Source organism: Haematobia irritans, chromosome 4 (assembly GCF_050003625.1).
Source record: "Haematobia irritans isolate KBUSLIRL chromosome 4, ASM5000362v1, whole genome shotgun sequence".
Classification (NCBI taxonomy): Eukaryota; Metazoa; Arthropoda; class Insecta; order Diptera; family Muscidae; genus Haematobia; species Haematobia irritans.
Window position 1 is genome coordinate 179,319,642 of NC_134400.1, and position 14,311 is coordinate 179,333,952.

Genomic DNA, 14,311 nt, shown 5'->3' on the forward strand with positions numbered 1-14,311 from the left:
CGCCCGATATGGACTAATACGGTCCCAGAAGCCAGAGTTTTACCCCAATTTGGTTGAAATTTTGCACTAGGAGTACAATTAGTAGTGCAGTCAAGTGTGCTAAATGTTATTGAAATCGGTTCAGATTTAGATATATCTCCCATATATAGCTTTCGCCCGATTTACACTCATATGACCACAGAGGCCAATTTTTAACTCCGATTTGGTTGAAATTTTGCACAGGGAGCAGAATTAGCATTAGCTATGCGTGCCAAATTTGGCTGAAATCGGTTCAGATTTAGATATAGCTCCCATATATAGCTTTCGCCCGATTTACACTCATATGACCACAGAGGCCAATTTTTAACTCCGATGTAGGTGAAATTTTGCACAGGGAGTAGAATTAGCTATGCGTGCCAAATTTGGTAGAAATCGGTTCAAATTTAGATATATCTCCCATATATAGCTTTCGCCCGATTTACACTCATATGACCACAGAGGTCAATCTTTTACTCCGATTTAGTTGAAATTTTGCACAGGGAGTAGAATTAGCATTGTAGCGATGCTTGCCAAATTTGCTTGAAATCGGTTCAGATTTAGATATAGCTCCCATATATATGTTTTTCTGATTTCGACAAAAATGATCAAAATACCAAAATTTTCCTTGTAAAATCGCCACTGCTTAGTCGAAAAGTTGTAAAAATGACTCTAATTTTTCTTAACTTCTAATACATATATATCGAGCGATAAATCATAAATAAACTTTTGCGAAGTTTCCTTAAAATTGCTTCAGATTTAAATGTTTCCCATATTTTTTTACTAACATTGTGTTCCACCCTAGTGCATTAGCCGACTTAAATTTTGCGTCTATAGATTTTGTAGAAGTCTATCAAATTCTGTCCGGATCGAGTGATATTTAAATGTATATATTTGGGACAAACCTTTATATATAGCCCCCAACACATTTGACGGATGTGATGTGGTATCGAAAATTTAGATCTACAAAGTCGTGCAGGGTATATTATAATCGGCTCCGCCCGACTTTAGACTTTCCTTACTTGTTTTAATTCAATATTTTGTAACTCCGTTTTTTCATATTCTTAATTGCTGCTAACTCTTTATACCCTTCACCACTACTGTGGTACAGGGTATAATAAGTTTGTGCATTTGTATGTAACGCCAAGAAGGAGTAATCACAGACCAACCTTTCGGATCGACTTAGAATTAACTTCTGAGTCGATTTAGCGATGTCCGTCTGTCTGTCTGTTGGTGTATTTTTGTGTGCAAAGTACAGCTCGCAGTTTTAGTCCGATTGTCCTAAAATTTGGTATAGGGTCCTGTTTCGGCTCAAAGGCGATCTCTATTGAAATCGGTTCAGATTTAGATATAGCTGCCATATATATTTTTCACCGATCTGGTCATAATTGGCGTGTATATCAACCAATCTTCCTCATATTCCGTACATCCGAATATTTTATGAGCCTGGAAAAAAAATATCAGCCAAATCTGTTCAGATTTAGATATAGCTCCCATATATAGTTTTCGCCCGATTTACACTCATTTGCCCACAGAGGCCAATTTGTTGCTCCGATTTAGTTGAAATTTTGCACAGGGAGTAAAATTAGCATTGTAGCTATGCGTGCCAAATTTGGTTGAAATCGGTTCAGATTTAGATATATCTCCCATATATAGCTTTCGCCCGATTTACACTCATATGACCACAGAGGCCAATCTTTTACTCTGATTTAGTTGAAATTTTGCACAGGGATTAGAATTAGCATTGTAGCTATGCGTGCCAAATTTGGTTGAAATCGGTTCAGATTTAGTTATAGCTCCCATATATATGTTTTTCTGATTTCGACAAAATTGATCAAAATACCAAAATTTTCCTTGTAAAATCGCCACTGCTTAGTCGAAAAGTTGTAAAAATGACTCTAATTTTCCTAAACTTCTAATACATATATATCGAGCGATAAATCATAAATAAACTTTTGCGAAATTTCCTTAAAATTGCTTCAGATTTAAATGTTTCCCATATTTTTTTTACTAACATTGTGTTCCACCTTAGTGTATTAGCCGACTTAAATTTTGCGTCTATAGATTTTGTATAAGTCTATCAAATTCTGTCCGGATCGAGTGATATTTAAATGTATGTATTTGGGACAAACCTTTATATATAGCCCCCAACACATTTGACGGATGTGATGTGGTATCGAAAATTTAGATCTACAAAGTGGTGCAGGGTATAATATAGTCGGCACCGCCCGACTTTAGACTTTCCTTACTTGTTTTTTATTAACATTGTGTTCCATCTTCGTGCATGCCGACTTAAATTTTGAGTCTATAGATTTTGTAGTAGTCTATCAATCTCTGTCCAGATCGAGTGATATTTAAATGTATGTATTTGGGACAAACATTTATATATAGCCCCCAACATATTTGACGGATGTGATATGGTATCGAAAATTTAGATCTACAGGGTATAATATAGTCGGCCCCGCCCGACTTTAGACTTTCCTTACTTGTTTCTTATTGAATCAGTGCTGCCAATATTGAACTTTAGTTACATGACGTAGTTACAACACCAAATTAATAAATATGTTAGAGTTAGGACAAGGAAAAAAATGCCAACGTGTACTTATTCTTTTGACCATATTTGTATATAGACCCCATATAAACCGATCCCCAGATTTGAGCTCCTGAGCCTCGTGGATGAGCAAAACTAATCCGATTCGGTTTGAAATTCGGTACGTGGTGTTAGCATATGGTCTCTAACAACCATGCAGGAATTGGTTCATATCGGTGCAAAATTATATGTAGCCCCCGTATAAACCGATCCCCCGATTTGGCTTGCGGAGCCTCTAAGAGAACCAAATTTCATCCGATCCGGCTGAAATTTGGTACATGGTGTTGGTATATTGTCTCTAAAAACCATGCGAAAATTGGTCCATATCGGTCCATAATTACATATAGCCCCCGTATAAACCGATCCCCCGATTTGGCTTGCGGAGCCTCTAAGAGAACCAAATTTCATCCGATCCGGCTGAAATTTGGTACATGGTGTTGGTATATTGTCTCTAACAACCATGCCAAAAGTGGTCCATATCGGTCCATAATTATATATAGCCCCCATATAAGCCGATCCCCAGATTTGAACTCTGGAGCCCCTCAGAAGAACAAAATTCACCCGATCCGGTTGAAATTTGGTACGTGGTGAAATTTGGTACATTGCGCTAGTATATGGCCGGTAATAACTATGTCAAAATTGGTCCATATCGGTTTATAGTTATATATAGCCTATCCCCAAAAATGATTTACCAAAATTTTATTTCTATAGAAAATTTTGTCAAATTTTATCACTTTACAAAATTTTGTCAAAATTTTATTTCTATAGAAAATTTAGTCAAAATTTTATTTCTATAGAAAATTTTGTCAAAATTTTTTGCTATAGAAAATTTTGCCAAAATGATTTTGGCAAAATTTTTGTTTGATATATACCCCATATGGACTAACTGACGGTGTTAAGAAGATGTAAGATACCTTGCCATCGGCAAGTGTTACCGCAACCCAAGTAATTCGATTGTGGTTGACAGTCTTTAGTACAAGTTTCTAAATTGACAAAGTAAAATTTGTCTTAGTTCAAAGCCATACGATATTAGCGGATGGAAGCAAATTTAATAAAAACATTTTTTGAAGCAAATATTAGAAATTTTCTTTTGAAGAAATTTGCTCTTAACATTGTGCGTAATATTTAATACCATGTAAATATTTTTCTCAATGTACGTATTTATAACATCAAAAATGTCAATCTTTACAATAGAGCTGTTAGTTGGCTGTTATGGTTGTCCAATACAAAAATATAAAACGCCACTCTCGTATGTGTGGAATTGGAAAATGGTTTATTATCGTGTTGGCTGTTAAATTACTACAAATCTTCTAAAGAGGTATGTTACTGGGGTCATTCAGGAAAATTATTGAGTCATTTTATTTTCTTGTAGCTGAGTCAACCTCATGCATTACCCACTCACCTTAGTTCTTATTAAAAGCCATTGAATTAAGGCATCGATAGAAAATAGAAGTGTCTGTATAACTTTGCCCCAAAGGCTTTTCCCCTTAAAGCTCTATATTTAGAATTGATATAAATTAAATACGTTCACATTGTCATGCAAGAATTTTCGCTTTGCTTGATAGATCTCAAGCTCGACAAAACATAGAATTTTCATTTGAAAAATAAATATAGAAACAGCACAAAAATCATAAAATAAAAAAAGTATTTTTTTAAAAAATGAACAATAATATTCGTACGCTATCCCTTTTGTCGATTAGTGTAATAATTGATTTCCTGATTTCTAGCTACAAACTCATACAAGTATTTTAGAATTTTCATTTAAAAAATAAAGATTGAAAAATCACAAAAATCATTTTTAATCAATTAACAATAATATTCGTACTTTATAGCAAGTTTCCTTTTGTCGATTAGTGTAATTATTGATGTCCTGATTTATAGCTACAAACTCATACAAGTATTTTAGATTGGATACCAGCTAAGTAAATAAAAACCAATGAGTAGGCCACAGGCTACATTCAAACTCACCCATATTAAATTGGTATAGATGTGTGTGTAATAACATTAGTCACACTCTCACTGAATTGTAAATAGGGATTTCTCAAATCTTGGTCCTTACTTCATTGTTTTTACAAATTTTATTTCTACACGCAGAGAAGGAATATGATCACCCAAAACATGTTTCATGGAACATCTTTGTCCCAAAAATTTTGTTTTCTCGCCAAAAATATACATGGTTGCCGAAATCAGCTACATAATTTCTGAGAAAATAACATGCTTGCGACAAACAAGTTCCATATTTTCCGTCAAAAAAAAAACATATTGGTTTTGAAACATGTTTGAGGTGATCATATTCCTTCTATGTATGTACAGTGTTTAAATTGGTTTTTGTCAACATCCCAGCAAAAAAAAGCGTCGCCAAAAAATTAGTGAAAATGTTCTTTTTGGATCCGGAAGTGGTGCAAAATTGATGCAGAAGCGATGAATTTAACATGGGCTTGTCAAAGGACGGATGTCCACCATTTCAACAGCCGTTGCACTGAATTTGCATCACTTCTTAAGGTGCAATGCGAATCCAGTGTTTTGGATGTGAATTAAGAAATTTTTTGATATTTTGACAAATAAATAATTTTTAAAATTTTTTATGATTTTTCTTGCATTATAACGCTTGTCCGGAACGTTCGACATAAAATATTTTCTAAAATTCGCAATTTTTCTACAAAGGATTTAACATTTTTTTCGGCAAAATTTAACTAATTTGCACTATTTTATTAATTCTTAATCTTATTTGAAACAATAAAATTTAAAATTTCCCATTAACAATATGAAAAATGCGAGTTATAAAAAAATTGACTCAAATGAACTTCCTGTGCAGTTAAAATAAAGAACATCTTTGGGAGGAGATTTTGTTTTTGGAAGTGCTTGTAAAGTCGTGCCGTTAGAACTTCCAATTTTTTTTGCTGGGATTTTAATGCTTTGAGCATGCAGAGAAGGAATATGATCACTTCAAACATGTTTCAAAAGCGAAATGTTATTTTTGGATGATGAACATGGAACATTTTTTCCGCAAAAAAGTTCTTTTCTCGGAATACACTGAAAAAAATATTGTAGTGAGGTCAAAGATTTCATGTCTTTAAAATACGAATGCTAATTTTGCTTAGCATAGAAGACGCATTTCTCTAATATAAAGTTTTTTTTCCTTGATAAACTTTTCAATGAAGTCGTATTGTCCTTATAATTAAGTGATTTCACTTAAAAATGGGTATCATAACATGAAAGAAAATATATTTGGGCTAAGGTCAACTTGACTTTAATAATTCAGAAAAATTCTTTATATTTCATGAAATTGTCTTTAAATTTGTTGTCTGTTTGCATCTAAACTACACTAAAAAAATATTTACGTGATATTAAAGATTACGCAACCTAAATTTTAGGATGCGAAATTTACAAAATATTAAGGACAAATTTCTTTAAAATAATGAAATTTTAATTAAAATTAAGTTTATAATCTTTGCTTCAACATTTTTTTTCATTAAATTTAGGACCAAAATTTTGTAAATTTGCGTCCCTCCATTAAAGTCGCATGTCTTTGAACTAAGGCTAATTTTCCCTAAAGTAAAGAAACACATTGTTGATTTAAAGAAATTGTCCTTAAATTAACTGAAATATTGCAACTTTAGATTTAATATAAAAACGCTTCAAATATAGGCTAAGACTTATTTTGAGAATTTAGCCTCCTTGGTTTAAAGTTTTTTTTGGAATTAAGATTTTTTTTTTAATTTGAAGTATCCGTTATAATTTGGATTTTAAACTGGCATTTGTTTGTACGTGAGTACATTTATGAATAAACCGCGAAAAGAGAATGAAAATTTTATAAATGAGATCTGTATCCTAATTTTAATTTTATTGATCCTAGATTTAAAGCCAGATATGTCGCTAAAAAATTTCTTTATTTAAAAGAAGCCGCATTTTTGGCTCGGAATCAATACCAAAATCCTTAAGGGAAGGTAAAAATCTTTGGATCCAAGTAAACTTTTTTTTGAGTGTACAAAGCAAAAAATCGTTCAAATATAGGACATGTTTTTCAAAACTTTATTTTAAAGACGTTTTTTACTTGAAACACAGCATAATTTTTACTGCAAGTCGAGTCTTAATTTGGAAAATAAAGTTGTTGTTAACTCGTTTTTATAGGACTTTGATAGCATATGAAGAAATAAAGCTGAAAAAGCCAAAAATTAAAATTTGCTTCCTAGAAGCAAGTACACAAAACCCAAATTTAAAAGAGAATTGTGTCTTAAAAGTATCCTTACTTGTATTCTTCGCTTCTTTCGCTCGGAATCAACACCAACATTTTTAAAGTAAAGTCAAAATCTTTGGAAACGGGCATGTTTTTTTTTTCAGTGTACATATGCATAGTTGCCGAAAGCAGATATATAACTTTCCAGAAAATAACATTTTTGCGACAAACATATTCCATGTTCACCGTCTAAAAATAACATTTTGCTCTTGAAACATGTTTGGGGTGATCATATTCCTTCTATGGGTGAAATTATAAACCGTTAATCCAATACTCAAAGGATTGATTGTGTCGCTAAATACAACAACATTTTGGGAAACCCTGTTCTGGAAAGACCCTAGGTAGGTTTTGTATCATTGAAGGAAAGTAGTTTTAGTATGCCTACAATAATAATAGAGAGTTAACGTGCTTTGTATTGTGGATTTATTCGTGTTGATTTAACCAAGGATAAATTAATTGACACAATCATGACGTGAGTTCAAATAAATAATTTTATATGTTAATACATATCTTGTTTAAAACTTCATTGGATTTTCAAAAATACTAGCGTAACCCGGCCCGCTTCGCTGCGCCTTCCGAAGCGTATTTTAGGAACATTTTGCGTTAACTTAGTCAACCATATCCTTCGAGCAGAAAACAAATTCAAAAAGATTTGAATTCTTTCAAACAAATCGGACTACTTGATTTTCGTTTATAGGTACAAATACGGCGGATATGCATATGTAAAACGGTTCGTCTTGAAATAGTCGGGAGAGGTTGTACCCTTTCCTGCAAATTTTTTAAATAATGTTCTGTATTCAAATAGTTGGACAATCTTCTATATTTCTTCTGAATTTTAAGTGTGGTTTGTCAAGGAAAGGTATCCTTCTCCTCAACATATCTGAAAGTTAAGCACTATATTATAATAACATACAAAGAGTTACAGTTTCCCATCCAATAAATCGGAAAAAGCAAAAGTAGTAAAAAATTTTACCACATTAACATTTGCTAAAATGTTGGGAAATGATGCACCCTCTACGTTGGCTGCCAATTTCATGTAAATTTAAGTTCTTAACTAAAAAGAAGTCTGGCAGAAGGCTTATGTACCGAGTTCCCATTTACGGACAACCCTCTACTTTCAGTTTAAGAAAAAAAAAACGGACAAAAGGGAACCCTCTCCCCACCTTCGCTACACTATCACGTACCCCATATGAATTTCACATCTACCCAATGGTCCCTATAAATTGTATCGAAGTAAATCGACAAAGTTTATTTCAATTTTCCCCTTCCCCAACCAGATATCGAAAAATCATACTCTAATTTAAAAATCATGTATAAATTTAATCACCTCCTCCCACGTTCTCTGTAAATTCCAAGATCGGAGATGTTTAAATTTTGCTCTATTGTTTTAAAGGGACGTCACTTTCCCCGATACAATATCGACAAACACCGTAGTGAATAGAACCCCTAACCTTCTTGAATCTTTCTTTCAAGTGTGGGGCAAGGAAGGTTGCATCTTCTTTCATAACCTTCCCCCATTGCCTTTGTAAATTTCAAGAAAACTTAAGAATTTTTGTTTTTTTTTTTTTCAGTTTTAGAGTAACCTCTCCCCAGTCCTCTGTAAATTTCAAGTAATTCGGTAAGGCTTAATTGTTTCTCTCCTTTTAGTTTTATTAAAAAATCAGGGACCTGGTATAAATTTCATAACCTCACCCGTTTTTTCCGTAAAATTTCAGTCGGGGGAGTTTAGTTTTGTTTACACTGTACTTTAAAAAAGTCGGTCCCCCTCCCCGACCAAATATCGATAAATAATGTAGCGCATTTTTGTCTAGATGCCAACCCCAACATTCAATGAAAATTTCAAGCAAATCGCATAATTTTGTTCCAACTTTCAAACAGTAGGGCAAGGGGGAGGTCCCCTCCCCGTCCACATATGAAATCATCAGGTACCCCATATTAATTCCATAACCTCACCGCATGTTCTCTGTAAATCTCATATAATTTAGAGAATTTTAGGTTTTTCACTGTAGTCGAACAAAGGGGAGGTCCCCCTCCGCCACTAAATATCGAAATATAAAGTAGCGGATCTTTGTCTAGATGCCAACCCCAACCTTCAATGAAACTTTCAAGCAAATCGGTCAACTTTGGTACAATTTTCAAAAAGTCCGACAAAGGGGAGGTCCACTCCGCAACCAGGTGTCAAAAAATGAGGTACCCTATTTTCACCACATGAAAGCCCCCTACGATCTCTGAAAGTTTCAAGTAAATCGGTTAAGCCGTCTCGGAGCCAACTCGGAACATACAAACAAGCAAAAAAACATATATTGAATTTTATATATATAGATTAAAAAATTTGTAACGCTTTATCAGACATTCTTGGTCTTTTGTACAAAATGTGAAAAAATGGTAACAAAAATACTCCGAATTGACCACTAACGGGTTAAAGTACCGTAGAACGAATAATTAATTGATAAAAAATGGCCTTGTTAACCAATGCACCTAACACGACACCCAGAAAAAAGTGAAGCCACCATGAAAGAAAATGTAGGTTTATATTAGAAAATTTAGCAACATGATGCAAATTAGTTAATAATTTTTGTCAAATTGAAGAAAATATATTAAAAATAATAATGTTTTTGTTTTCTCTTGTTTAATAAAATTTCATATTTTGGAAGAAAAAATTGGAATTAAAAATTGTTAAAATGTGTTTAGAGCCATATGAAGTTCTGGACAGATACAATTTAAGTGAAATTTATTCATTTGAGAAACTTATGAACTCAGTTTCAGCAAATTTCAACCATTGTAGGAAAATATGAATAATTTTCATATTTAGTAAAATTATGTTATTCATTTGTATAAAATTTGTTTTCTAAATTTTAGTTCACGTCATTAAAGTAAGCAAAAAATAATTAAAATAAGAAAAATTGGCAAAATTGAACTAAAATCAATTTTCATGAACTAAAATAAAGTTAAACCAATTATAAACAAAAAAATCTATTATCACATTTGTTTTTTTTCCTTCCCTCCAAGAGTGTCTTCCCATATGATGGTGTCACACAGCTGACCAAAGTAGAATGAAATATTAAATAAGAAAAGGAACTATGGAACTAGTTCCTTCCGGAACGACACAAGACTACTGAGGACATGGAGCAATAGCAAGAGTTCAGTAAACTGTGAAGTTTCGGTTCACCATATCAAAGAATTCAATTTCGTATTATCACCACTTCGATTTATTGAACAAACTGCTACTCCTTATTGTTAGACAAATCATTCTAATTGAGGTTCAAAAACTCCCAAAATGTCAAAGTGCACGAAAGTGGTTCTGGGGGCTAATCACGGCATTCGATATCGAATTCATAATCGTACCGAAAAAATTGTCGATACACACAAAAAAAAATTTTCTGATTCAATCACGAAATTAATTGATCCAATTAATTTTTTAATTGAAATGTCTTCAATCATAGAAATGATAGTATCAATTAAAAAATTAATTGACAGTCAATTAAAAAATTAATTGATCCAATTAAAAAATTAATTAATGCTATTAATTTGTGTGATTGATTTTTGTTTCAATTAAAAAAATTGTTAAATCAATTAAATTTTTAATTGAATATTTTTTAAAACTCAATTAAGATTTTAATTGGAAAAATTTTTGTGAAATTTTTTCTGTGTACGATTAAAATTGTATTGCATTATAACAGTTTGGCTGATAAGTCCCCGGTCTAACAAAGAAAAACACATTTTTTTTGTCAAAATTCGTTTTTATTATTGAACATAGTTCCCTTCAAGAGCGATACAACGATTATAACGACCTTCCAATTTTTTGATACCATTTTGGTGTACTCCTTCGGTTTTGCCTCCAAATAGGCCTCAGTTTCGGCGATCACCTCTTCATTGCAGCCAAATTTTTTCCCTGCGGGCATCCTTTCGAGGTCTGAGAACAAGAAAAAGTCGCTGGGGGCCAGATATGGAGAATACGGTGGGTAGGGAAGCAATTCGAAGCCCAATTCATGAATTTTTGCCATCGCTCTCAATGACTTGTGGCACGGTGCGTTGTCTTGGTGGAACAACACTTTTTTCTTCTTCATATGGGGCCGTTTTGCCGCGATTTCGACCTTCAAACGCTCCAATAACACCATATAATAGTCACTGTTGATGGTTTTCCCTTCTCAAGATAATCGATAAAAATTATTCCATGCGCATCCCAAAAAAAAGAGGCCATTACTTTGCCAGCCGACTTTTGAGTCTTTCCACGCTTCGGAGACGGTTCACCGGTCGCTGTCCACTCAGCCGACTGTCGATTGGACTCAGGAGTGTAGTGATGGAGCCATGTTTCATGCATTGTCACATATCGACGGAAAAACTCGGGTGTATTACGAGTTAACAGCTGCAAATACCGCTCAGAATCATCAACACGTTGTTGTTTTTGGTCAAATGTGATCTCGCACGGCACCCATTTTGCACAGAGCTTCCGCATATCCAAATATTGATGAATGATATGGCCAACACGTTCCTTTGATATCTTTAAGGCCTCTGCTATCTCGATCAACTTCATTTTACGGTCATTCAAAATCATTTTGTGGATTTTTTTGATGTTTTCGTCGGTAACCACCTCTTTCGGGCGTCCACTGCGTTCACCGTCCTCCGTGCTCATTTCACCACGCTTGAATTTTGCATACCAATCAATTATTGTTGATTTCCCCGGGGCAGAGTCCGGAAACTCATTATCAAGCCAAGTTGTTGCTTCCACCGTATTTTTTCCCTTCAGAAAACAATTTTTATCAAAACAGGAAATTCTTTTTTTTCCTTTTTTTCACAATAACAAAAGTTGCTTCACAAAAGACGCTCTATCTCACAAACTAATTGACTTACAGACGTCAAATTTTGACAAGAATAATTTGAAGGTACTATATAAAAATAATATGCATTTAATACTAGCGACGCCGTCTATGTGTCAGACCCATATGGGCCCATATCTCTTTTAACATTCCTCCGAATTCCTTCCTAATTGGAGGATGAGATGAATATAAAATAATTCGGCGACAAATAAGGAATAAAAGTGCACATTGTTATTGGTGTAAATACATGGTTTTGAAATGGTGTGCACTGTTAGAAAGTCGCCTTTTGCAGGCTCAATAAACGATTTCGGCTGACAAAGGAGGCGTTCAAATGGAAAATAATTTTTGTTGGCATGTCAACGTCAATTCTATCGCTTTACAGTTGTCTGCCGTCTTAACACTTTTTGCCAGTGGAAGCCTTCATCATTCACTATTCTTACAAGGTGGTCCAAAAGCGTTATGTTGCCACGGAATGGTACGATAATTGGTTGATCACAATCTCTTGGATATAGATTTAGCATGTGCACTTTATATATGGTTCTTTGCCAAGCTAGGACTCTGGCTCCCGAATTCGACTATGACCAATTTTTGTTTAACTTGTATTGGAGTTGCATTAGTCCTAAATATTCAAAATAAATTCATTATAAAGGGTGATTCTTTTGAGGTTAGGATTTTCATGCATTAGTATTTGACAGATCACGTGGGATTTCAGACATGGTGTCAAAGAGAAAGATGCTCAGTATGCTTTGACATTTCATCATGAATAGACGAACGATCTGCCACAACGTCGAATTTTCAGTGAATGGGCCCTAGAAAAGTTGGCAGAAAATCCGCTTTTTTATCGACAAATTTTGTTCAGCGATGAGGCTCATTTCTGGTTGAATGGCTACGTAAATAAGCAAAATTGCCGCATTTGGAGTGAAGAGCAACCAGAAGCCGTTCAAGAACTGCCCATGCATCCCGAAAAATGCACTGTTTGGTGTGGTTTGTACGCTGGTGGAATCATTGGACCGTATTTTTTCAAAGATGCTGTTGGACGCAACGTTACGGTGAATGGCGATCGCTATCGTTCGATGCTAACAAACTTTTTGTTGCCAAAAATGGAAGAACTGAACTTGGTTGACATGTGGTTTCAACAAGATGGCGCTACATGCCACACAGCTCGCGATTCTATGGCCATTTTGAGGGAAAACTTCGGAGAACAATTCATCTCAAGAAATGGACCGGTAAGTTGGCCACCAAGATCATGCGATTTGACGCCTTTAGACTATTTTTTGTGGGGCTACGTCAAGTCTAAAGTCTACAGAAATAAGCCAGCAACTATTCCAGCTTTGGAAGACAACATTTCCGAAGAAATTCGGGCTATTCCGGCCGAAATGCTCGAAAAAGTTGCCCAAAATTGGACTTTCCGAATGGACCACCTAAGACGCAGCCGCGGTCAACATTTAAATGAAATTATCTTCAAAAAGTAAATGTCATGGACCAATCTAACGTTTCAAATAAAGAACCGATGAGATTTTGCAAATTTTATGCGTTTTTTTTTTTAAAAAATTATCAAGCTCTTAACAAATCACCCTTTATATAATTTACTACAAAATAGCAACAATTCGAATTAAAACTAATATATTTACTATTCCTTTATGGCAAAAACAATGTAAAAAACAAGTGAAAAATGTTTTACGATTGTAATTTACCAATCGAAAAAATTGTCGATCAACAAAACTCGATATCGACTCCCGTGATCCGAAAAATTTAGATTTCGGTCAAAAGTTCTCGATATCGCATGCCGTGATTAGCCCCCTGCTTTGTACCATTCCATTAAGATGATCGACACTTTGGTATTTTTAGTTCAAAAAGCCCAAGCGCAAGTAAGAAATGAAGCGAGGAACCTCCTGTTTAAGTCATTCTTGGTTGACGTGCGCAAAAAAGGAATATCACAACCCACAAACATGTTTCATGTTTGACCCAAAAATTTTTGTTTTCTCACCAAAAATATATGAATCAGATACAAATTTTCTTAGAAAATAACATTGTTGTGACAAACATGCTACATATTCCCCGTCCAAAAGTAATATTTTGCATGTTTGAGGTGATCATATTCTTTCTTTGGGTGCGCGTGTTGAGTCTTGTTGGAATGCTCATAGTTAGGTTAGGTTAGGTTAGGTTAGGTATAGTGGCAGCCCGATATTTCAGGCCATTGTAATACCACAGTGCTATCCTATTCTATGTTAAGCTCCTAGTCCGAACGGCATTCCACATTTCAGTGAAACCATTTAGAAAAGCTTTGAAACACTCAGAAATGTCACCAGCATTACTGAGGTGGGATAATCCACGGCTGAAAAACTTTTTGGTGTTTAGTCAAAACTGGGTTTGAACCCACGACCCTGTGTGTGCAAGGCGGGCATGCTAACCATTGCACCACGGTGAAGCCCTTGGAATGCTCATCGTCTGTGGCCGAAATGTTTTCCCACGGCTAAAATAATACACTGAAAAAAACAGGAAGATAGCTTTCGGTAAATTTTAGAAAATTTTGAATATTTTTAGAAAATTTTAACTGAACAGTATTACAAACGCATCACGCAGATGTCATTAAAAAAAGTAAATATTTTTCGACAAATTCAAGAAAATTTATTAGACATAATTAAGTTTTTT

The 14,311-nt window shown here is 34.3% G+C and overlaps 1 protein-coding gene across 1 annotated transcript in view; it reads left to right on the plus strand.

Moving 5' to 3' along the window:
* The first annotated feature begins 7,229 nt into the window (after positions 1–7,229).
* The window catches only part of LOC142236117 (vesicle-associated membrane protein 1-like), a 29,269-nt gene continuing 22,187 nt past the window's right edge, over positions 7,230–14,311 (plus strand). The window contains exon 1 of the mRNA XM_075307376.1: positions 7,230–7,314. Coding sequence (XP_075163491.1) covers positions 7,310–7,314 — 5 coding nt within the window. The 5' untranslated portion in view covers positions 7,230–7,309. The remainder of the gene's footprint in view (positions 7,315–14,311) is intronic.